This window comes from Trachemys scripta, chromosome 4, assembly GCF_013100865.1.
Source record: "Trachemys scripta elegans isolate TJP31775 chromosome 4, CAS_Tse_1.0, whole genome shotgun sequence".
Taxonomy (NCBI): domain Eukaryota; kingdom Metazoa; phylum Chordata; order Testudines; family Emydidae; genus Trachemys; species Trachemys scripta.
In genome coordinates, this window is record NC_048301.1 from 122623237 (window position 1) to 122650035 (window position 26799).

The window sequence follows — 26799 nt, forward strand, 5'->3', positions numbered from 1 at the left end:
TTAGTGATCGATCAGAATCTCAGTCGTCCTCCATTAAAAACAGAGATTGATTATTTTTTGTCCGGCTAAAATTAGAGACTCTTTGAGCGGATACGTGAGTGCCCCCAGAGGAAGCTATTTCTTTCCATCTCCTCCCCAAATGCACAAACGAAACAGCACCTCTTGCAGTTTTAAGCACAAATACTTTTGCCAACCCAGTTTCCAAGAGACAATTGTATATCTCTAAGCTCCTCCATTCGACAGATTACTCCATCGTACTTGTGTATCTGGGACCAGATTCTGCTCTCAGTTACACCAGTTTAAGTTGGGGGCAATTTTAGGTATTTCAACTGAGTCATGTCAGAGCAACATTGGTATAGCTGAACGCCACATTTGGCCCTTGGGAATCTCAGCCTTTTTGCAAGATATTAGAAGTAATCAGAGCTTGCTAGGAGAGTAACTGTTAAGCTGCCAAATATCCTCTCTTGCTTTTCCAATCAAAGCAATTTTGAAGTTGCACAGAACAAAGCAAGCATGTCCAATCAACAGAAGCTAAGATTTAAAATAGCAACAACTTTAAACCGGCTTCCTCGTCTCCCACAGGAGGTGCGAGGGTTTCAACACGTCTGCTGCTCACTCTCTTGGTCTTCACTTTTACCGCTGTTTCTAAGTCTCAGGCTATTACAATATTTTATTCTTACCTATTTTCTTGTTATATATTTATTTTGAATGTTACCCTGTAATTCTAGTGCTCGACTATGCTCACACTTTGTGATGATGCACCTGCATAGCACATAGCCACAGGATCTCAAATAGGGTGACCAGACAGCAAATGTGAAAAATCAGGACGGGGTGGGGGGGTAATAGGAGCCTATATAAGAAAAAGACCCCAAAATTGGGACTGTCCCTATAAAATCGGGACATCTGGTCACCCTAATCTCAAAGCACTTTGCAAACATTTAATTAAACCTCACGGTAGACCTATGGGATGGGTATTTATTACTATTATGCTCTGCGAATTCCTAAAAACGTGCAAGGTACTTCACACAGAACTAAGGTATAATCCTTGACTATCCCAATGTATAGAAGAGGAAAATGAAACACCGAGAGAAGCAGCAGTGACTCGCTCAAGGTAACGTAGCAAGTCTAAGGAAGAGGCAGGAAGAGAATGAAGGAGTCTTGAAAACAAGCCTTCTGCTCCAATTACCAGCCACACTTCCTCTTAGCAGCAAGAAAAGAACCCAGGTGTCCTGAGGAGCGGTTTTAACCTCAAGACCAAACTACCTGGGTGATGCAATAAAGATTGCCCACAAATTTTAAATTAAAAAAAAAAAAAAAAAAAAAAAAAAAAAAAAAAAGATTTAAAATATTCAGTAGGTTTTATACACGAGAAGTTTCTGAAACTTGGTTCCTGAGATGAGACCTGTGGGTGGTGAAGATGGTTTGGGGCAATTTCTCTACCCCCCCCCCCCTCTGGTTTCTGCTAAAGCAACAGTTCTCACACTGATCTGAAAAGCAGGCTGGCCAAATGTTTCCAGCTGCTGAGATGGATGGAAGGCAATCCATTCAATTGTGAATGGGAGGGGACATGTCCATGTAACTATCTATTAAAAAGCAATGCTGCCATCTTTCATGATTTTATAAGGAGTCTTGCAATATTTGAGGTTTTCCTTAAAGCCCCAAGAGTCATGTGATAACAGAAACTCACTGCTTTCATTTAAAAAAAAAAAAAAAAGGTAGCCCCATGGAGAAAAGCTCGGAAGAGAGACATGGGTGCACCCACAGAGAACAGACAGTAAATAAAAAGAGCACAACATCTGTTATTTTAAATCTCACGATTTTTAAGCCAATCATGATTTTTTGAGGCCTGACACATTTTTGAATGCTTGGGGTTGACAATGCTAAAGATGCATCCCATGCTATGAAAAAGTTTGAGGTCTCCTGGGCTAAGAAATCCTTTCCCAGATCGCTTTATTCCCAGTTCAAAAAAAGGGAGCTGGAAAGAGAAATTATTGGCTTCTAAAATACAGCAGATTGTGACAAATAGCGTTCCTGGGGAGAGCATAAGGGCTTTATCTTCCCACTTGCACCAGTGCAAACACAGCTGGAGACCTAATATGCTAAAATTTCAGCCTGAGGTTTACAAACAAAAAAACAAAACAAAAAACCCCAAACACTTGACAACGAGCTGGTAAAATCCTCTGAAAACTACAGTTTTTAATGGAAATGCTGACACGATTTAACTAGAACACAGCAGCTGGGTGTAGCAGCAACCCCACAGCCCCTAGGTCTGCAATTCCATACTTGACTGATATTATTAAATCTATAGCCCCATCTCAAATTCAGAAGCAAAAACAACAGAGAAAGGACCTCTGAATAATTCTTAGCCCGCTGTTCAAGAGAATCAGTCAGTTCCCATTTCATGCACTCCGCAGCCTAACACGCTCTCTGTGAAGGTCATGGGATAGTCACTAAGATAATGTATGTACCAAATATAGTGATCTTTTAGCAGGAGACTCATGGCAGTGAATACCGCAGTTCCACAAAGTGCTTAAGATGGTCTTTAGCAATGCTGAAAGGTGAACCATGAACACAAATCATCTAAATCCCTTAAAGTTACATAGTCATTTTCACTCACTTTCAAAGTCTGGCTTTCCCGCGATTTCCATATTAACTCCGCAAACGCCACACACTTTATAGGAGATTTGATTTTGAAGGCTCTTTGTCACTTATCTTTCAAACACAAGATTGAAGGTTCAGTCCTTCAGCCTGAACTCAGACAAAACACCTTGGCATTAAACACCTTGGCCAGATAAAACACATCAATGGGCATTTTACCTGAGTAAAGACTGCAGCATCTGGCCCTTTAAACATGATAAAAGGAAACCTCTATTGTCACATAAATTTCAAGGGAGGGGGCAATCTAAAAAGTTGCCACCAATTTAAGTGATGACAGAGCATAAAAAACTTAAACCTGTTCTGTTTTCCAACAGATATTAATTTGAACTGCTCATATTCATCCTTAAAAGCGGCCTTTTTTGATTTCCTGGTTAACACATAGTATATGAACTGCAAATATTTTTGTCCAAAGATTAGTCTCCAACTACAGTCCTAAGATTTCACAGAAACATTTTCACCTGAGACGACAAACCCAATTTTTGAAGTGAATAAAATAAATCTTGCCTTATTGTTTCAGAACAAGCACACCCCAAAAAAAACCCCAAACTATAACTTATGAAAACGCTCTTGAAAAACGTACAATGACTTGATCTTGGTAATATCTGAAACCAGCTTCTTAGCAAATGCAATAGGGTCACCTTTAGTTAGAAAGTCGAGCTTTCCTGGGGAAAGAAGAAATTTAACACCCAATACAACAGCTCACAACAGCCGTACTTCAGCATTTGGGGACATACTGGTAGAAAAACATAATATAAATCTTAAGTAGCTGAGACTAAACAGAAGATTTTTAAATTGCTTAATATCCTCAATAGTGACATATGTAAGAACACAAAGCCAAAAGGAAAGTTTATCATCTGGCCTGTTACAAAGCAGAACTACTACAGTTTGTTACCTCTTTCTTATATGTTGCATTTCTAATACATGCAACAATCCAGTACTGCACAAATCCCATAATGTTTAACTAGTAGCTGCAACCTGATATATCTCGGCAATTAACTAGTATGCCTAGCATACAAACTTGCACGAGCACCTACCTTTAACCAGTAAGACCTCCCTGCTGGGCCTCCTGAATAGGTGGAGACCCTCGGACCAAGATTTCGACTTGGGAAAATGCCTGAATATCTTGCGTATTCTCTTTGTTACAACCCCAAAGCAAGCGGCTGCCTCTGCTTTCCCTTGTGTCATCCTTGTAACAGAAGATCAATAGCTTCTTCGGGCGCAAGCAACGGAGGCGGACTAGAGAAGCAAGCGGGAAGCACTCGGATGCGGAATGTTATTGGAAGCAGCGTGTACCATTGCAAGTTATGTACATTTCTAACTCAAGCCTCTTTCTCTTCCCCCATGCAGACAGACCATCAATATTGTTCACTTATAATCGACTGCCACTTTGGGCTCCTTTTTTTAAGGGGAATGCACACAGCCTAATGCTGTGTATCCCAGGGCTGGTTCTCTTACCCATGGAAAACTTTCTATTTCTGGGACTTTTTGTTTGATAAGATAAAACAAGCTAACAGAAGAGATTACAGCGGGGAGAGAGAGAGAGAGCAGGACCCATCCTTTCATTGGGAAGTCTTTTTCCAATATCCTTTTTTTCACGCAAGTGATAGCTTTCTGCTGTTTTCAGAGTTTAAAGTCAAAGCCTCACAAGTTTAATTGCAGCCTAAAATAAAGGAATAACTGGTAAAAATCAGGTTAAACTTAAACACTAGATTATGGATTTAAACTCCACAGATAGGCACTAATCCAAAGGAGGAAGAGAATTTGCTTATTTTATAGTTGCAGTTAGGATTGGAAATGAATGCCTCAGGCGCCATGTGTCAGGAAAAGAAATCAGTTCAACAGCAGACTTTAAATCTAGCCCTTCACAACCTCTAAATCACCGCAATCCATATCCCAGTGCATGGCTACTATCCTGCATTTATACAACCATCCAAGGTTGTGCAAATATGAATTAAATTTTGCAATACCCCTGTGAGATATTCTTGCCATTTTACAAGTGGGTAAATAGAGGCAGAGATGGAGTAACTTTCCTTACGCCACACAGTGAGTTGGAGGCAGTCCTGGGCAGTCCACTAGGAAATACTCCCCTTAATGCACAAACACCTCTCCCCCAAAACTAGGAATCCTGCCTCCTAATCCTGTACCGTAGCCACTCAACACTGAGTCAACCTCTACAAAAGTTAAGGGAACACTTTCAAGGCTAACAGACCCAATTTAATCTACTGGGCCAGAAAAACAGACTACCCTACAAAATAAGAGTTACAATCTGTGCTGGTTACCTAACCACATTTCTTCACACACATATACACACACACACACACCCAGGCACTAAACTGGTTTGCAATGATAGTAGCGGCAAGGGAACATGATCCCGTAGCTGGGACAATGGACCTGGAGACAGGGGACCAGGATTCTATACCCAGCTCTGCCACCGATCTGCTGTGACCCCTTGGGTAAGTCACCTCCCCTCCCCGTGTTTCAGCTTCCCACTTGCAAAACACACTGCCCACCGCTGGAAAGAGTTCTTATGTTTATGTATTTAAAGCATATATAAGCTTCACATTAGCAGCAGCACCATTTCCCCACCTGACCTATGTTTGTAATCTTGTGAACATGCTGTCCATTAAAGTGACACCTCCATAGCTGCCCAGATGGCTGGGTCCAGACAAAGTCTCACTACTCTGCTTAGACTAGCCAGAGAGAGTAGCAGGATATTGCTCCAAAAAATTTTTTTACTGGGTGCATAACTGGCTGGATAACCGTACTCAGAGAGTAGTTAGAAACGGTTCCCAATCCTGCTGGAAAGGTATAACGAGTGGGGTTCTGCAGGGGTCTGTTTTGGGACCGGCTCTGTTCAATATCTTCATCAACAACTTAGATATTGGCATAGAAGTACGCTTATTAAGTTTGCAGACGATACCAAATTGGGAGGGATTGCAACTGCTTTGGAGGATAGGGTCATAATTCAAAATGATCTGGACAAATTGGAGAAATGGTCTGAGGTAAACAGGATGAAGTTTAATAAAGACAAATGCAAAGTGCTCCACTTAGGAAGGAACAATCACTTTCACACATACAGAATGGGAAGAGACTGTCTAGGAAGGAGTACGGCAGAAAGGGATCTAGGGGTTATAGTGGACCACAAGCTAAATATGAGTCAACAGTGTGATGCTGTTGCAAAAAAACCAAACATGATTCTGGGATGCCTTAACAGGTGTGTTGTGAGCAAGACACGAGAAGTCATTCTTCCGCTCTACTCTGCGCTGGTTAGGCCTCAGCTGGAGTATTGTGTCCAGTTCTGGGCACCGCATTTCAAGAAAGATGTGGAGAAATTGGAAAGGGTCCAGAGAAGAAGAGCAACAAGAATGATTAAAGGTCTTGAGAACATGATCTATGAAGGAAGGCTGAAAGAATTGGGTTTGTTTAGTCTGGAAAAGAGAAGACTCAGAGGAGACATGATAGCAGTTTTCAGGTATCTAAAAGCGTGTCATAAGGAGGAGGGAGAAAACTTGTTCATCTTAGCCTCCAAGGACAGAACAAGAAGCAATGGGCTTAAACTGCAGCAAGGGAGGTCTAGGTTGGACATTAGAAAAAAAGTCCCAACTGTCAGGGTGGTTAAACACTGGAATAAATTGCCTAGGGAGGTTGTGGAATCTCCATCTCTGGAGATATTTAAGAGTAGGTTAGATAAATGTCTATCAGGGATGGTCTAGACAGTATTTGGACCTGCCATGAGGACAGGGGACTGGACTCAATGACCTCTCGAGGTCCCTTCCAGTCCTAGAATCTATGAAATTTCAAGTGCCCAAATTGAAAAGAATTTAAATGTGGGGGGGGGGGGAGGGAGAAGAGGAGTGCAGACAAAGACAAAAAGACAGTGACTTATTTTAATCTGCCAGTGGTCTCCTGAAGAGAGAAATATTAAATAATATGAACAACTGAAATTCTAGTTCCCAGGTTTACTGGAATCACAGTATTAAACGGATGCTTTCACCTGGTAAAGGAATGCACTGCCTTAAATAAACTAGTGCTGTTAGAAATATGCAGCATTCCATGAATCATGGGGAGAGATGGGGGAGGGGTTATTCCTTGCTAGGGAAATGGGCCCTGATTCAGCATAGCACTTAAGCATGCACTTAATTGCTTTGATGAACAGGGATGGATTCAAGCAGGTGCCTAAAGCCAGGTACATGCTTAGCTTAAGTGTTTTGTTTAATCAGGGCACAATGCAGAAGTTAAAGGCCAAATCCTGTCCACAGATGCACATGTGCAATTACCCCTGAACTCAGCGAGCAACGCATATATAAACCTAAGGGAAGAGCCTGGTTCCGTGTACATTTCAAGGGCGTCCTCTACAGAGTGTCACATGACTAGTCTTCCTTGCAGAAAACGCACAGAATGATTCGGAAGCTTTCCTTATAGAGAAGCATTAGTCCGAAAGGTTTCCTGTCTTTGTAAAGTTACGGCTGTCGCAGCTGAATGCACACAAGCTGAAGACTGAAGGCATCAGATTCCAACCCCAGAGCAGGCTGCCCTTTCCAGGGAGATGCTATCGACATGCCACAAACACTCAATGAAACAATCACTGTTTTATGGTCACTCAAAAATGCAATGGCTGCACATTCGCCTGGATTCACTGGGGATGAAAGCAAAAGCCATGGGACTTCACAACAGATGCAAGCGGGGGGAAACATGAAAGGGCACTGGCTGCGAGAAGGGGAAACAGATTTGACTGCTGGGAAACAACAAGGCTAATCAAGTAACGAAGTTCTAATGGTGAGGACAGGTAACCTGAATCTTCTCCCCAGGTGGTAATGCAAATGTACATTATTGTGGTGGCAGGGAGGGGTGCATATATACACATTCCCCCAAAATAGCAACCTATGGTTCAGGTGGAAGTAGCTATCAAAATTAGTGCCAACAATAAACTCACCTCTGAAATCTTCCTTGGCTAAAATCCATTGTATATAACAAGTGACCTTTATCTCTCCAGGTAGGAGGCTTCACAATCAACAGAGCCAACTCCTAGATAAATTAATCTAGTTTTTGTAAGTGGTCAGACTGATGACCTTTCAGCAACCCACAATACATGTGACAAATCTCAAATTTGAGACTTCCCCTTCACCTCCATAATTCGTGGTCCATAAGCAGTGATTGCACCAGACTTCAACATTCTAGCTTCAATGGGTACTTGGACAGCTTCAATCCTACAACAAAAAAGACAGGGGACCTCTGATAGAAAGGTCCAAGCTGATGTGTGGATTTCCCTCTGCATATTCAGTGATATAATAAAAGAGAACCAAATATCAAGATTCTTGCTCAATAGAACTTGAAAATGAATTGCTCCACTCACTCCTTTACAAAAATGTGTATCACACTAGATATATACACACACCTATATCATAGCGCTCCAACAACTCGGAACAAAAGCAGGGTCTGAAGGTCTTTAAATTGTTAATGACCGTAGCTATGCCATCCTTTATAGGTCTTGGACTACAAACAAAGTCATTTCAGACCATCATCATTGCATGGTGACACTACTTGGTCAGTCTTCCCCAACTCTATTTGCTGTTCTATATACCCTGCTGTCCTAGCTCTATCTGAGCTCTGTGTCCGATCTAGCAATATCCACTCCTATTTTCTCCTCCCCCCCCCCGCCCAAGATTTATCAAAAGTGTAGCTCACATCAGCAGTTCAGCTTGGTTCTCTGAAATCCTTGATGAAAACCGAATGGATTCGGAATGGAATTGGTCAGCATTTCCTTTAAATAACTGCCCTCTGCTCCACTACAGCAGCGACATCACAAACCTAACCACACTCTTAGGAAGCATGGCAAGATACCTCTCTTTTCCAAGCTCCCTCCACCCAAACAAATTCCCAGTTTCCTGGCTACCAGGTAAAGCTTCCTGGTAAAGCTGTAGGCAGCAGGAGAGCCTGGTATTTGGTCACTCCCATTGAGATCTTGAATGTCTCAGCTCAAACCTTGTAAAATGCCATATCACAGGATGCCGGTTACCAAACAAATGCTTAAAACTACAGACTAGGTTTCACACTTTACAAGCACAAGGCACAATAGCCTAGTCTAGTCCCATGTGCCTGATTCCATTTGCTGCAACAATACAGATTAAAGACTGAAGCCCAAATGTTTCTTAATTAACTAACAGGATGACAAATAAGGGCCATATGGTGCCCTGGATCCACACGCAGAACTACCATCCATTCATCTGTTGACATGAATGGGGCTGCATGTGAAGACCCAGTTGTCCACCCTACAGAAAAGATGAAAAAGACCAATAAGGCAGCCCAAGTTACTCTCTCCAGGCCTCTGTTCAAGTTGAGAAGCTAGGAACAAGACTCTGGGACACTGCACACTGAGCAGCCCACTTCCCTGCTCTCTATCCAAAATTTCCCAAAGCCACCACATATTAAGTGATCGTGAAAGGTCTCAGCCAACTGCTGTTGGAAAGATTCCCATTGACTAGAATGGGAATCACGGATGCTGTTAAGACTGGATTCAAACCTAAAGAAGTCAGTAGGACTATTAACTGCAATGGCCTTTGGATCTGATCTTGAGAGAGAGATAGAGTCTGAACCTACCAGCTGCCATAAGAAAGGCAGTTTCCAGGAAATGAAAGGTTTTTACTTTGATATAAGCACTGCATACACTCTGCTATCACCACACTCCTAGCTTTTCCATTGAGAAGGAAACAAAAAGAATCCACCCAAACTAGTTTTTGCAAAGGGTTTATTTATGGCCATCAATTTAGAAAGGGGAAATCAAAAATAGGGGATTTCAACATGTTTTTGGTTCACACAAAAAGAAAAAAAATTCCAGCCAAAACCCCAGTCTTTGTTCAGCAACTTGCTGCTGTCACCTACTACCCCTTTTTCTAATAGCAGAACCATTCACACAATCTCTAAAAAACAAGTTAGGGAAGTTCTGGACTCAACATCTTCCTCTCCCTTCAATCCCGACACTGGAGGACTCTCCCGCTGCACGTTCAGCACGTGCTGCTTTGCGTTGCACTGGAATGAGAAGTTAGCTATTAATGTAGACAGAAACCTGAACTGGGAAAAAAAAACAGCCCAGTGTTCCAGGTAAAGCCTTCTGTCTGGTAAAGAATAGGCCAAATTAAATTTAAATAAATATTAAAGATGGGCCAGAACAGTAGAACTGTACTAATGAAACCGTGAATAGCCTCCAACTTTGGATCTGGATCCAAGACATGGCTCAGACCCACCTCTTACATGTCATCAGGAGTTGCGCAAAAGTGAAATTTGCAACTTTCTGTGCTCCATGAGACGCACAACCGGGACTCACCAAGGGAAGGCAATGCACTGACTTGGAGAGACACTGCTGCTCTGGGGGACATAACTTTTAAAGGGGTCCTGGTTAAGAAGATACTGAAGACCTCTTTTCCCGCGTTACTAATATTGCTTTAGATTCTTACCACTGAATGATAACCTACATTTACTCCACCCCTGCCCCCATATGCAGTTTGTTTATTTTTGGAATTTTGATACTAAAACTACTCCGTGTGTATTTTTGTTCAGAGTTATTTCTCTTTTTGGTTCTCCTAACTAAACGCATTCGGATTTTTTTTTTTTAAATCTTCTTCCAGTGTCTTTAAACATTCCTAAGCAATATGAGCTATCCCCCTAAAACCTATTCACAGGGTGTTTGTAACACTTTGACCGTTCCCCACACAAACATTTTAAGCTAAAATTTTCAAAGGGACCTAAGTGAATTAGATGCCCATATCCTGGACCTAAGTGAGTTACATTCCCCTAGGCTCTTTCAAAAATTTCCCTCTTTGGAGGTGGAGGGTTGGTTTTATTTTAAATAAACCATATGTAAACATCTGGTCCTAAATTAAAGCACCATATCCTTTTAAAGGCTTGACAGTGAATCATGCCTTGCCTTTTGCATAACGTGGAAAATTTTAAAGGCAGAACTTTCGACACTGGTGAACAAACACTATGTGCACCATTTATTACTAGTACTTTAATAAGCAAGCAGGGCAGGTGGGAAGGAAGTGCATGTAAGGTGCACGCACTATTCTGCAGGGATTTAAATAACATACCATGTGACAAATTGACCAGCACTGACATATTATTGTACCCTATTGTGCTACCATGTGATATGATGTTGATAGGGTTACACTTAATGAATATCATATCATGTTAAAACCTTAATGTGATACAACAGGACCATATGCTGCTAATGTCTCTCCCACTTGCCGTTCATTAACAAATGGCACCAGAAGGTATGTGTATGATCCCTGCTTACACCGTAGTATGTAAATCACAGCCAGAAACATTTGATCAGAATCCAGCAAGTGCCAAAAGCATAAAAACCAGAAAGGGCTGAAGAGGGGAATAATTGCTCCAGAAAGGTCAGCATTAGCACATGTGTCTGCCAAAAAAAACCCAAACAAACATCAACAACCCAACACACACACATACACATCCTTCCAATGGACCAGGAGCAAACTGTGATACTGCCTGCCTGCCAGAGAAACTGTCTGCCAGACTCATGCAAACTGCATCCACTGCCAGGAATGTGGACGGACCAGCCCATTACAGAACATTATCCAATGCTGCAGTCTCTTTCATGGGCAGCTTCATAAACTACCTTTATTTATTTATCAAATCAAAGGTGAGGATATTTCATGGATGTTACTCGTCTGTCTCCCTCTCTACAAGGAAGCAAATGAAACGACAGCGAAAAGCCCAGGAGATTTCATGATGTTATAAATAACACATTCACACAGTTTCTACCACCCACTCGATTTAAGTTTATGTTGGCATGAGAGTGGGAGGACAATAAATTGTTTATGAAAGGGAAATTTAACATCACAAATGACAGTTGGAGACAGACATGCTCCATCTAGCCATAGAATACGAACATGGGAAGCAGAAAAACAAGCTTCCCGTTAAAGTGCCCGAACGTAAGGGAAAAGCATGCGGATGAGTGACCGGCATTTCATCTTCCAGGGCCTCGTCAAACTCCTGGCCTCCCGGCTGATCTTGCCAACAACCGGATGTTGGCAGGCAGCTTTCACAAGGAACCAGACCAGCAAACTCATTTCACAGGGGCTGCTGAACCGCCTCCAGATTTTAGCAGCTTTGAGTTACTACTGACCTAGGGTACATGTCTACCAGATGACCGAGAGCCCAATGGCTCCACAGACCACTAAAAAAAAACCAAACAAAAAACAAACAAACAAAGAAACCACACACACACCACAATTTGGGCGAAAGCAAGCTAGGGTGTTAACTCTCTCTGTGGTGTTAAGTGGTACACAAAAGGCTGGGTCTCACGAGGCACTGAACACCCACAATGTCAGCAGAAGTCAATGGGCTTGGTTCTCCACTGACCAGCATTTGGGAAGTCCTTTACACCAGAGCCAAGTGAGAGCAGAACACTCCCTGATGAGAATCTTCCACTTACACCAATGGCTGTGACTCTACACAGAGCCAGGCAGCAGAGAATGAGGTCCCACAGGTGTGCAGCAGCTCCAAGGATCAAAAGGACTCAATCCCTACAATCAGGGCAGACTTTCAGAAGAGCTCAGTACACTGGGTACATGTTTTACACTGAGCTCTCGTGAAAACCTGGCCCCCAATATTCTTTGTATTGTGGTAGCACCTAGGAGCTCTAGAGGCTTTGCACGAACACAGAACAAGACGACAGCTCCTAACCCCAAAAAGCGGACATCTAAATAAGCTGGGGGTGCTGAGCACATACCAACCCAACTCTGCACTCTTGAAAATCTGGACCTAAATGTCAAATCACATCAAGCTGGAGACAACCAGTCAGTAACCAAGCACTGCAACAGAAATGTGTGTCAGTAGCAGGCGGTGTGTTCAATCTCCAAAAACACTTTGCGCTCTTAGATCACTTCTCTTGAGGTGACTGAACAAACTGATTTATTAATGCCAATTTAGGTCCTGCGACAAGAAAAAGAACAAACACATTCATTAGCAAGACTAACTACTAATAGACTTTCAGTGTATTCATCATTTTTCCCCCTGCTGTATTCAGGATTCATGGTACAGCTATAATCAGCGAATGTTATACTCTAGTGAATGACAAATCAAACCAAAAAGTGTGAACTTCTCTGCTAAGTGAAAATACTACCCTGCCATCTATTAGTCAACTGCTGTATCAGGTAGTTTCTTGCCCCTTCTATTATTATGTGGAATATCTTCTCCAGTGATGAGGCATTTTCTCAAAATAACAAAGGTCATTAAAACATGACAATGGTCACCTGAAAAAAAATATATTTTACTGTACATAAATCTAATAATCTACATTGACACACCTACTCTTGTGAAAAGTGCCAGTAAGATCTTGGGCTTCAACCCTGCAGACACTTAAGTACATGTCTAACTTTACTATCATGAGTAGGGTCCATAGTAGCAAAGTTAAAATGTGCATAAATGTCTGCAAGGTCAGGGTCTTAATAACCATAAGTGGTCAGGACTTTAGTTTTAGGTCTCCTTTGAATGATGGCATCTCCAACACCATAGGAGACTGTAAAGCCTTCAGTAGAGGAGGGGGAAAGTAATTTCATCATGATGTTGACTTCTATTAGCAAACACCATGTTTTGCCAATGGAATCAAAATTAAACAGGTCTGCTTTTTTGTTTACTTCCACGTTTGGGCACTGCCATCATTGCAGATGTCAAAACAGCACTGAGGACAGAGTATTTTAACTGCTGCAGAAGGTTTGCTTGTTTGGAGGGATTTTTGTGCAGTGCTGGAAATAAAAATGGGGCTGATGGCATGTGCCTAATCACATGTGCTGGATTGTTTTTGCAGCCTGCCTCAAATTTCTCAGGTATTGGAGTAGGAAAAAAAAAAAAAAAGAAGAAGAATCAAGAGATTTAGACTGCTTCCTTTTCCAGATCATAGCAGTTTCAAGATGGACAGTGATACTGACCTACTTTTAAATAAATAAAATGTGAATTTTTTTAATTATTTAACTTATAGTTATCTTGTCTCAGTTTCTTTAGTTAGTAACTAAACATTCCTCCATAAGCTACTGAACAAACCACCACACACAGTAAATTTAAGGAAGAGAACTCTTCCCCCGCCCCATCAATATCTAGTATACGGGTAAGTTAGATTTGAATATGGTACATTAGCACACACATTGCAGGGTCAATGTAACCTCTGAAGCATGCATCCTCTGCCAGACACACAGTTGAATATACCAACGCACATCAGGCTTAGATAAACTTTACAAGATTCTATGGCTGCACAAGGAAAGGTTAGAAAAACACACATAACACAAGAGAAAATCACTGTAGAAATATTTAGCTGCTTAAAAAAAATACAGCTCCAGTACTTCACAGGTTATCAGTGCCATCGTTTGGAAAGAGGAATTTAATTACTATCCTCTTTACCTCTGTAACTATATTAACAGTTATACGGAGTTGATAATAGGAAAATGTAATTTTCAGCTACTTAAACAAGGGTAGACACAGGGTGAATGTCCATTCAACACCGAACCTGGAAGCATATTTATCAGCTACAAAAAGGGAGAGAGAATGAGCCATTCCAAGCCAGTGCTGGGCACAGGAAAATGTATTTCTACCTAACCCAATCACCCCATCAAATATTAAAGCTTTGATTACTATATGAGAGTCAATTAAAAAATATCAATAATCCAAGTTCCCTTGACACTATCAGAAGTTCCACACTGATAATTAAGTTCAATCAACCCTCTCCCACAGTGTGTTATTTAGATTATTGAGAAATGCCCTTACATTGCCAAATGGCATCTTGGCAGAAAAATATACATCATGCAATGATTCAAGGGCATCCTGCATTCTAGGGGCTAAATCCCATAAGCAGGTGCAACTCCCACTGACATCAGAGGCGTCAGAATTTCATGATGGTAGATCATTAAACTATGAACATTCTATAATGAAGGTAGGAGCATCTTCCAATACCCCCATTATTACTCTATGAATTTGCAACTTTCTAGAAAGGCTTTGAAAGGGATGGGAAAAGACTATTATTAAATGTCACCAGCCCTCAGGGAACAGCTGTTCTAAATCTTAAAGGCAAAATGACAGGCGTTATGTGCTAGTGACCAAAATGAACTCTGGACGCAGCAGTTGACTACAGCACATTAATACATACGACAAGCTCTTTGCTACCAGAATCAAAAACTCATCTCTCATATCTATTTGAGCATCGTAGCACTATGCAAGTCCACAGTGTTGTACAGACAATATTACATTAGATCCCAGTGAATCGATACCTTTTAAAGCAACACAGCCCCTGTGCATCAAACAATTATCTGTCATCAATATAGCTATGTATTTAGCATGCCTTTACAGCTACTGAAGAAGGTAAAACAGGTAACCTACTCAAGAATAAATCTGCAAATACATTGTCTGAGTAGCAGGTGATTTACCAGTGGGGCAAAGGAGAAGGCATACAATGATACAAAACTGCAAATTAAGGTAAATACCTTTGGATGTAATGGGTTTAATAAATGATAATGCAAACCATACAGAAAAATGAGAGAGAGGGAAAAATATATTCCCCACCTGGGAGGTTACTCAAGGTTTAGAAGCAGGGAAAGAAATAGCTCTCCTCTAATAAATACATCACTGCAGGCACTACTGAAATAGCCTTCTGCATAAAGCAGTGGCGCTCTCCTAGAGGAATCATAACTGCTTTACAAGAATGCAAATCAGATGCAACAAGGTTACACCATGTATCAGTTCTCGGAGACAATATATTCTGTTCTAAAATATATAGATTCCCTCCAGCTCATTTTTCTTGATACAATCAGTAGGGCGTGGGGTAGGGGATTTGGAGGTCACCAGCCATTCTCAATCAACTGCCATGGGGTGGGGGTATCCCAGAGGTGGTGGGGGGGGGGGGGCTGTACTGGAAGGAGGAGGTACCTGAATTCTGGTATGGGGGCTGAAGGGTTGGGTGATGAGGGGGTGATTACATTTCGGATCGAAAGGGGCTGCAGGTCCTTTCAAGGGCTGGGGGGAACCGGACATCTGCAAAGGGAGGCGATCAGTCACCTGCAAGGAGGGAGGGGGAAGAGACACTTACTGGTGCAGCGCAGGGCCCGTTGCTGCACCGCCTCCCCGCACAGGTCGCACCAGCCCCTGCCGAGAGCGAAGACTTCGAAGCGGTGCCCTTCCCCCTTCTCCTCCCGCACGCGGGGGTCCCGGGGCTGCTCGAAGATGGTCCGCACGTCGGGCAGCTGGCGCGGCGCCCCGGAGCGCAGCCGCAGGCGCAAGTGGAGCAGCCCGGAGCGGGGCGGCTTGCCCAAGCCGGGGGAGACGGGCGGGTCCTGGGGGCTGCAGCCGGCCAGCTCCACCTCTTCCCCGGCTCCGCTGCTGCCCGCGAACGGCTCCCGGGACTGCGGCACGGCCGAGGGACCCTCGTCCTGCTGGGCGGGCGCCGTGCGCCCCGGGCCGGGGTCCTCCGCGGTGCCAAGGAGCCTCCCGCCCCCAGCTTCGCCCCGCGGGCGCTCCCCTTCCTCGGGCCCCCAGCCGCCTCCAGCCTTCCCCGGCGGGGCTGCCAGCCCGCTGCCCTGCTCCGTGCCCCGCTGCTGGGGCATCGCTCCGGCTGCAGCCCCCGCGGCGGGCGGCTGCTGCGCCGGCGTCTGGCGCCTCCACTGCTTCATGTCGCCGGACGCCGAGCGCTTGAGGATCTTCTTCCTCTCGTTGGCGCTGAGGCTCTGCAGGAAAAGCTGCTGCTCTTTGTCCAGGAGCAGCGGGTAGGGGCATTGCCCGATGGCAGGGGAGGCCATGGCCATAGCGAGCCGCCAGCCAGCAGCTCCGAGCAGCCGGAGGGTGGCCGGGGAGCGCAGGCGCTTTTAAAAGGGACCGGTCGCCAAGCCTCAGCCCTGCTGAGCAAGGGGGTGGGGGGAATGGAGAGAGGAGGAGACGGGGCGAGAAGCAGCGACGCCAGCAGCGCTCCCAGGTTTGCAAACGCAGCTGCAGTGGGAGGCAACCTGTTAAAAAAAAAAACCCACACAACAGGGGCAAGTTCAACCAGAATAGTTCTTCAGCGGGGGATAGCACCTGAGCGAGCCAATCAGCGACCCCAGCCCCGCTGCGCTAAGGTCAAAACACTTCTTCCAAGAACCATTCCCTGCCCCACTGAGCTTACCGTCCAGGGCCCGGCTCCTGCACACAGGGGTGCACCTGTATAACAAGGCAATCACTGTCACTCTACCCAGGTGCATGCACTCCCAAGTCAGTCACGTGGAGGCAATGAGTTTTAAACCCGAGCTATCAGCCCTTCCACCAAATGCCACTGGGGGCCGGCCCTATAAGGCAAATACACCAGAGGTGAGATTTTCAAAAGCGTCTCACTGATGCACCTGCCCACAGGTCATTTTCAAAAGTGACGTAGGCAGTTAAGAAAATAAGTCTTCAAGAGTTTTAGGCTTTTAAGTGTCCAAGTCACTTTTGAAAACAGGATTTATAGCCAGATTTTTAAAAGGTAGGTAAGCACCTAGGGGGATTTTCAAAAGTACCACCAGAATTCCTTTAGTGAACTAGCCCGTTGGCATATCTAATAATTTTGCCTCTGTGTGTATATGGGGTAAAACAAACATTCACAATTTGGAGTTCAATCAAGCAGTTTTTGATATACCATGATAAATAAATCAAAATGTTAAGGGGTAGAGAGTTTACACCAAGTTACAGCACCTCCTCCTTCCCTCACGTTATTTGTTGAACCTGCAAAACACTTTGGTCTGTTAATTTCACACTTTCCCCAACATCTTAACAGGAAGCTATGCATGAAGATGCAACAAAGGAGTTTTTGGAGGGGAAGTTTTGAATCATTAAATCCTATTTATAAATAGGATATTTATATATACATATAAATACATATGTATATATTTATACGTATATAAATATAGGATATTTAATATAAAGTAAATTACAGCCTTTGCAAAACAGTAAGCTACCACAGACCTATATTTTCATATGTACAGAGATACATTTCAGCCGGTGAGCAGATACTATTGCCAATTAAGCTCACCAATATTTTCTCATTGTTTCCTTGTACGTCCCTGTCTGTCTGTATCCACTTATTTTATAGGTAGACTGTAAGCTCTTTAGGGCACGGTCTGCCTTTTTGTTCTGTTTGTACAGCACCTAGCACCCAGGGGCCAGATCTAGGACTAGGACTCCTAAAAACCATATTAATAATAATAATGTAATTTTCCTACCTTTGTCGCAATCACTTGTTTATTAAAATGTTAACATTTTTTCATTGTGCACCAAAATATTCAAACTTGGATGCTTGCTGTTAGGTGCCTAAATCCATACATAAGGCACTTTCAGAGGTGATGGGCATTCACAACTTCCACTGAACTTAATGGGAACTGCAGCTACTCAAGGTCTTCTGGAAGAAACAGGGGGAGTGGGAGGGTGAAAATCAAGCCACTTACTTAGGTGCCTGCCTTTGAGCTCCCAAGTTGAAAAGTTTTTACTGCTCTTTTTTGGTATGTTTCATTCCCTGGAAGCAAAGTGAAAATGAACTTGTCCACTTCCCATTGCAGGCAGCTTCTGTCACTAGCATGACCTAGCTGCAATTACACAAGGGCTGCAGCGGGTTATGTGCATTTAGAAAGTTGAAACTTATCTCTATACAGGCCACAGGCAATGTGAAGGGGGAAAATATTATAGACCAACTTTAAAATGGCTCCAGCCGGGGCCTCGAGGCAGCTGCATACCTCAACTGGGTACACATCTAGCTATCTGCTTTGCATTCGCCAGTGCCAAGCAAACAAGGTTTTCAGGGAGCACAAAAATATGGGTGGCCAAACAAGCTGCTGCTTTGGAAGTTTTTTGCCTCCTCCTCAGAGCTTCCTGCAATCTCTGCTTTGCAAACTCATTATTTTCTATGCCTTTCCAATCAAGAGAGAAAAAGAACAAAAAGCCAATCATACCATTAAATGTAATATCGTACCTTCTGCAGCGCTTCTTGACCAGGGAACATCATGCACTTCCTAAACATCAATGAGGGTTCAGTAAGTGCCCATGAGCCAGCTATTGTCCCCATTTTACAGATAGGAATACTGAGGTACAGAGAGAGAGACAGAGAGAGAGTGTAATTAGGTCAAGGTTTTCAAAAATGACTAATTATTTTGGGTGCTTCAGTTTTTGGGTGTCCAGCGAGAGAGAAGCTAAAAAAAGTCTGATTTTCAGAAGGTGAATGGCTCCACAATTTCTGAAATTCAGGACCTTTTAAGGCATCTAAAGTTGGATGTTTAAATGAGAGGTTTAAAATTACTAGACTTGTCTGAAAATTTCAGCCAAGGTCACATGCCAAGTGAGCAGTAAAGCAGGGAACTGAATTGGGTCTTCCAGGTCGCAAGCCATTGCCCTATCCCAGCACCACCCTCTCTCTTTCTTTCTGGCACAAGGGCTCTTATACGGGTGTAAAACTGGTGCAACTTCAATGGTGTTACTTCTAATTTTCAGTGAGTTACATGGGTTCCAATGTGAGAAGAATTAGGTCAATAATGCAAAGAGATAATAGCTTTTCATTTGCTGTTCTGGAGCAAAATTTGAGTTCTTAAGTATGTGTTTCACAAGTGAGTGAGGGATGAACCAGAGATATTTAAATCCAAAAAGTACTGGATCTGGGTTACAAGCTAATAGTGCCACAATAGAATGGAGATAGCATGAGGTTAACACTCAAGTCAGTTATCAAACAGCAGTCCAGCTTACAAAATTCTAGTTTCATTCCTCATTTCAGCACAAAGTTGTTTTTTGTTTTGCTTTTGCCTTTTAAGGTCTCTTCTTCACAATGTTCAGGATCCTGGGTTGTTTTAATATAATCACAGCCGCTCTTTTCTATGAAATTGAGGGCTGCATTTTACTGAAGTGACAGAGTTATAATGCAGCTGCAGCCCACACACCCACCCACACACACCAGTAAGAGGAGAGAATGGAAGAATATTTGTGACAGGCAAATGCATGTTATGTCAAGGCTTCTTCATCAGGGATTTTTAATTCAAGGTTATGTGGGATTTGAAAAAAACGAAACAGAACTTCAAATAAAGATACATGGGCCCCAGGAAGAGTCAATCCAAAAGTTTTGCTTCATATACAATTATGTGACAATTCCCCATTGGATTCTGGGTCTGTTCCAATTACATGCATCCATTATACTTACAGGGCTGCTGGACTAGAAGAACTCACTTTCTCGCGCATTTCTTGTCCTGTCAACATCTAGTCCCATGATCTGCACACAGGACCAAGACTCAGGAATTCTTGAGTTCCAATCTTGTTCTGATACCGACTTTGTGACCTTGCACAGATCACATAACCTCTCTGCCTTAGTTTCCCTATCAGTAAAATGGGGATATTTACTTAACTTGAAGATGGAGGACTGAGAGAGTTAATATTTGTGACGTGCTATGTATTCTTCTGCATATTTATATACACACAAATTGCTTTCCCCCAACTAAAATGCAGCAACCTCTGAGGTGAGACTTTGCAGCTGTTTAACAACCATGCAACTGTTTAGGGCAAAACACCATTAACTAGGTGGAACTGCAGGTGGAATTTAGATAGGCCCAACGCTCTTCCCTCTGCACAGCTCCAAAACCAACAGCAGAATTTATTCCTGGGAAAACTGTTTGAACATAACACGGTGTTTCCCCATTTGCTTTTCAGTACAGTGAGCAAATGCTGGATGTTGTTGCTAACGTTGCTAACATTTTATTTATGAAGCACTCTCCTGCCCCTCCACCAAAGGAAGTTGTCTATAACAGAGCTGGGTGAGATTTTCTGAACAAATAGTTTATTTGCCAAGAAATACAGTTTCAGGTTCACCCAAACTATTTGCAAATTCAGGTCAAATTAGGTGAATAGTTTTGGCCGCAAATTTTTTTTTTTGGGGGGAGGGAGGGTAAGTCAAAAACTTCTCATTTGAAAGTGCCATCTAGTTAAAAAAATTAGCTAGATTTACTTGCCAGAAAGAATAAGACACCCCAAAACAAAACAAAAGAATAAAAATACACATCGGGTCAAACATGTTTTGTTCAAACCAAATTGAAGTTAATTTAATTTTGAACACTGAACAAAAGAAGCCAAGTGTTTGCTCAGCTCTGATCTGTGAATGTCTCCTATCATGTCACAACCTTCCTAATGCGGATCTAAATGTTTGCTTGGCAGGTATTAATCCATAGCCAATATACCTGTAAAAAGCGGTATTTTTTGTTTGTTTCCACTAACAAAAAAAGCATATTCAGCTGCTGGACAACAAAACACTTCCGCTCACTATGGACCGATACAGCTTGTTAAAGGACTATTTGCCACAAAAGGAGATTAATAAATGAACCTTCACTTGAGAGAAAGTCGTAGACACGCTTAAGACATTGACTACCTATCCTGAACATTAAATACAACTATCATCTTACTTACCCCTCTACCTTACGGAGCAAGCAGAATATCAGGGCCTGTCCCGCTATCCACCATTACTGTATTGTGGTGTGTTGACATATTGTGGTCACTGTATCAACATGTTTATAATGTGAACTTTCAGGGGGCTGAAATACATGCTCAGAGTAAAAGTCACTGCCCACCAGGAGCCCACAATTGGTTATATGCATCAGAAGGTGGCAATTCAGACAGCTTCCGACCTTTCACCCACCTCTACCCTGGGTTTTTTTACACTCTACTTTGGGTGCCTCTTGAGCTGCCAACTGTTTGTGTGTCAGGCTCAGACCATTCTAGCTGACACAGGGTGTGCATGGTTGCATGCGTGTTCTGAGCACAGATAGGTGCAGGACAAAGCCGAAGTCCATTTGAGAGGATTAAAGTTGTTTTGGTCAATTGCTCCTCTGCCATAAACCCAGGGGGACAGTGTCACTTTCAAATGGTTTCACAGTCTGAGACAAAACAAGAACTTGGGGGATTCCCCAGTTGCTTTTGGATTCAGTGTGTTAGTGGTTCTCGCCAGAGGAAATTCCCTGTGCATACCGGAAGGGGCCACCCTTATTGCCTCTTTATACCATTTAATAGCACATGCCTAGACATAGGCTGGAAGAGGCAGGCTTCAGGAAATTTTGCAGAGGCGGGGTTCCACCAGAGAAGCTGATCCTCTCTTTGGAGGAAAGTCCCCTTACATCACAACAGAAAACCTTCTACCTACAGGTCATGCGCGTGTGCAGTGTATTGCGTGTGTCTGATTCCGCCGCGTCAGCTCTTGTGGCCAAGGAGTGGGAAAGTTTGCACACTATGTAATAATGGTGCACAAAGGGGTGAAGACAAATCCATATTTGTGGCAGGAACACAAAGTGCAGAAGTCCGTGAGTTCCAAGGAGAAATGGCAGAGTGCGATCATTTGGATGGGCTTCTCAAAAGCGCTCGGCGCTGGCCTCACTTTGTTCCTTTAGAAAATCAATACCTGATTTCATAGATGAGCGCTTTTGAAAATCTCATCTTGTGTGTTCAAACTTTGAGGAGCAGAAAGGACTTCACACTCTTGGGGAAAAGGATGTTTCTGAGAGCAAAGCATGAGACTAGGTCAGGACACCTGGGCTCTACTCCCAGCTGTGCCATGGAATCCATGTGACACCTCAGGCAAGTCACCTAACACACTGCCTCAGCTTCCCCATCAGTAAAACGGGGACTCAGAGCAGATCAGTGTGGCTACATTAATGAATGTTTTTTTACACATTTCCAGGCCCTGGGCTGCAAGGTGCTACAGAAATGCAAAATAGTTTTGTATGGGACTGAGCAGGAAAAAAAAATCCCTTTCCTCCCACTTAGTTATTAAAATGCAGCATTAAAAAAAGCAGGTTTTTGGATAGTGTCTTTAAATTGCTAGGTTAAGCTTGCATAGGGATACAGCCTAGGGCTTGCAAGAGGACAGCATTAGCCATTCTAGAGTACTTGGGGAAAAAACAAGCTCGCTGCTCTTTTCCCAACCTCCTGGACTGGACAGTCTATTAAGTGCTATTTTGCAGAAAAGAGGATACAGTTTCTTCCCTAGAAAAATGTTTCCATTTTCATTAGTCAGCAGGTTTGTACAGGCCAGGAAAAGGCTGGTTAGAAACAGTGGTTAACCTAGCCCAAATAACCTTTAGGAACCAGTGCATCTCATCTTCCGACACTGAAAATCATGAGGTGACCGTTAAAAGATATAAATGAGACAGATACACACACACACACACACCCCTCCCACCCCCCGGCTCTCTCTCTCTTTTTTTTTTTAAAATGAATAAAAGATCTATGGGGTCAGTTGATTTTTGTTTGAGCGATTCCAAACACAAGGGGTGAAATTCTGGCCCTACGGAAAGCAACGGGAAGTTTGCCAACACCTTCAGTGAGGCCAGAGTTCACCCCAGCTGCTTGAGATGGTGGGGGACGGGGATGGGGGCAGGAGGGAGTGAAAGAAGCCTTCTATATCAAGGGTTAACATAAGAAAATTACAAGCCAAATAATTTTGGCAGGAGGATTTCTGTTTCATGTTGATTCAGGGAGTTCCGTCTAACTGCTGTTTCATGGCAGTTTAAACAGGACAAGAGCTGTTAGTGCAGCCCTGCAGGAAGTTTGCCAAAAAAGCCCAACGAATTCCTGGTCCGAACCCCAGCTGGTGTAAATCAATGCCACTCCATTGAAGTCAAAGGAGCTGTGCTAATTTACCCCAGCTCAGCTTCTGGTCCTCTGCTCCTCCAAGAGTTTTAAGTATGTTTAAGGCTGACTGAAATATAAATGCTAGCTTATAAATTAGGAGGTTCTTAGAAAATAATTTGCGGGTAAGGTTTTTTAAACAGGGCCTCATTCCCAGTGCGTTCATGATCGCAAGTGGTTTGGTTTGAGAGCTGGGTATTTAAAATCGGAACGTAAAGGGAACGTTTAAATTCTATGCCAGATTTCACTTGGTGTATATGACTTTTTCCCTCCAGAAGTCTCTAGAGATACTTCTTATACCTACCACCACGATCTTTGCAGAAGCGTTATGTTAATACGGTTTAAATTGTTTGTTGTCTACTTAAGTCTGAAACATTAAACGGATTTCAGTTCAAGTTGATTTTAGCCCCAGATTTTCCAATAGTGGCCACTAAATTTTTGATTCCTCATTTCTGAGGAATTCAACCAAACCCAGGGGCTGACTTTGTGGATACTGAACACCCACAATTCCCACTGAAAACAACGGCAGTTCAGCACGTCTGAAAGAACAGACCCTAGATGTCTCAAGCGTTCGGATGGATGGTCCAGTGGTTAGGGCACTAGCCTAGGACTTGGGTTCAAATCCTTACCCCACCTCAGCCTTCCTGTGTGAGCATGAACGAGTCACAGCCTCTCCGTGCCTCCCGTTTCCATTTGTGCAATAGCACTGCCCTGCCTCCTAGGAGTGCGTGATGACAAACCAATTAAAGATTATGAGGATCTCAAATCCTATGTGATGGGGGCCATGCAAGTGCCTTAGACCCCCAAAAACTGGGGCACTTTAAAAGCCAACATTTTCAGAAGTGGCCCCCAACCTTAATCTCTCCCCTGCAAAGTAGAGTTTGGGGCTCATTTTATGCATGTTGTGGGCCCCAGATTAAATTTTTTTTAAAAAGATTTATCCTTCAGGGATCACGTTTGCGTCAAGGAAGCAAAACAAGCCCTTGTGATGTGACCACTGCATATTAAACTGACCTTAACGAATACTCACTTTTACGATGTGCTACCCCCACCAACCACCAACTGCTGTCCTCACATTTTGTCCTTTGCTATTTACTTCGACTGTAAACGCTGAAGCAGGAACTGTGCACATCACACACACACACACACACACACACACACACAGCGCCTAGCGCAACGAGGCCTAATCCCTGATCGGGGCCTCTGGGTGCTACCACAATACATGTATTTAATAATAATAAGCAGCCAAAAGAAAACCAAGTAGAAAACTTCCTACCTTGGTCCCCAGCCCAGTCCTATGGCCCCGGAGGTTTGGAGCCTGATTTCTTCCTAAGACATCTCTCCAACTCTATCCCCAAAGAAACCTCTTTATAGTCCTTCCCTCAACTGGCTGTTCAAAAGGTGGGGTATGCAGATCTGAGATTAACCCCTTGTTAACCAGGGACCAGCCCCATGCACATACACATCATGTGCAACATGCATAACAGCTAGTGTTTAGCCTCCCCAAGCAGGAAGCAAAAAAATAAAAATAAAATAAAAAGCCCCCATCCGGTACAAGGATAGTGGAGGCTTATCAAGACTGTGAGGCTATTAATTTATCTAAAGGTTGACACCACCCTATTGTCAGGGGGTGAAGGATATACTCAGGGCTTAGAGTCTGAGCTTAAGCAGCACTTTGGGACCGTTCAGTTTCTTTAAATCATAATGACAAAGTAACCTGTCAGGCTGCCTGAGCCCAAGGCCGTGACTGCTCGAAGGACGCAAGAGTCAATGCTCTGGAACCAAAACATTCACTCAGGGGGTTGAGGTTTGACAGTGGGGTTTACCGTTGATTGTTTAGCAAACAAATGGTTAGCCACAGAAAACGCACTGGAAAGGGAATTGCAGGAGAGGTGAAAGAAAGAGAAGAAACAGCTTTTTACAGATCTGCTGCGACAGTCATTCTTGGTATCCTGTTTGCTATTAATTCAGACATTCATGCTTGGATAGCAGCCCCGCTTCTTTTTCTATATGTGGGATCAGCACATCGGCTGGAAAGTATGAACAACCACAAGCATTTTGCACTTTTCCAGTGCCTTGATCAGAAGCTCTCAAAGCACTTGGACTCAATCTCCTGGGGCAGCCCAGTATTGCTATTGTCATTACGTAGGTGTAGACGCTGAAGCCCAGGAAAGTGAAGTGACTTGCTTAAGGTAAAATCAAATCCACTAGGACTCAGGAATCTTAGCTCTCAAATCCCTTTCTCTGGAAACCCAGTCCCATAATCAGACCCAATGCTAGGAACAGAAGTCAGATGTCTTGGTTCCTAGTCCCTCGCTCTGAGCACGTGATCCAATGCTATGTTCAAGAACTGGAAATAGAACCCAGGAGTCCTGGCTCCCTGTCCCCTGCTGTAACCATTGGATACTACTTCCTCCCTTAAAAGTATCACGTTAGTCATATTTTTAAAATGTTAATAGCTTCAATAATAATCAAAACTAGCAAGAAATATTATCAAGGGGCAGGGACTGACAAACACATTGAAACACTAAGTTTCATAAGTGTGAAACTTTCCTCCAACAATAAAGTTTCTCTTTCTGAAAAAAAGAACAGGAGTACTTGTGGCACCATTAATTTTGGGAAACTGACAAGGAAGCTTGACACAGAGGGGCTGTTCTACTCCATCATGTCTTTGAAACACTCAGCTTGCCCTGACTTGTAACACATCTTACACCAGGACGCAGTGAAGGGAAAACCCACAACCACAAGGCAACTATGGTTTTACTAGACATGAAGATTAATTACCGGCAGTGCCGGTACAAAAGCACCTATTTGCATTGTGAAAGAGTCAGAGGCCCACTGAGCCAAATGTTGTAGGCATCCACTCAGAGGCAGTCCTTGCCCCAAGGAGTTTGCAATTTGAATAGACAGGCTTAGAAGGGAAGAAAAGGGAAGTGACTTACCCAAGGTCATCCAGCAAGCCCGTGGCACAGCCAGGAATAGAATCCAGGTCTCCTGGCTTCTTGCCCAGTACCCTACCCTCTTTATCACATGGTCTCTCCACTTACCATTGCTAAATGGCTATAAACACTTGGCTATAAGGACCAAGTATTGCAATGAGCCTGCGTTTCCCACTAGAGAGGCCTGGACACCTTCTACATTGTATCATTAGCATAGTTCCCTTTTTGTAACATGAAAAGTAGGAGTCTAGGGGGCATAGGCAGTGATTTATCTATAAGTGTGAGTGGGGCGGGAAGGGAGAGAGCACCAGGGGAATTCCCTCCCCTTTTAAATGCTCAGCTCCCAGGTTCTAAATAGCCACCTCTCAGACATGGATTGCATTTGCAACCCCACTCCCCTCCCACTTTCTGTGAGCGGCATCATCACTCAGTTTAGCTCCATTTGCAGCTTGGAGACCTTTATCTGGGTCTCTCTGCTCCCCTCCGCTGGGGGTTTCACCCATAAATCACCCAGCGGGAAGATGGAAAAGGGAAAAGGGAAAAGACA

The 26799-nt window shown here is 43.4% G+C and overlaps 1 protein-coding gene across 3 annotated transcripts in view; it reads right to left on the bottom strand.

The window, feature by feature from the left end:
* Positions 1–16537, bottom strand: part of RASSF5 (Ras association domain family member 5) — a 97911-nt gene extending 81374 nt beyond the window's left edge. For 2 of the 3 annotated variants that reach the window (XR_004645345.1, XM_034767142.1), the window contains exon 1: positions 15752–16537. Coding sequence is in view for 2 of the 3 variants with exons in the window: in XM_034767142.1 (XP_034623033.1) it covers positions 15752–16463 (712 nt within the window). In the remaining variant the exon portion in view is untranslated. Of the gene's footprint in view, positions 1–3692; positions 4103–15751 lie in introns of those variants that run through there. The other variant, XM_034767143.1, reaches the window with a different exon arrangement.
* Positions 16538–26799: the final 10262 nt, after the last annotated feature.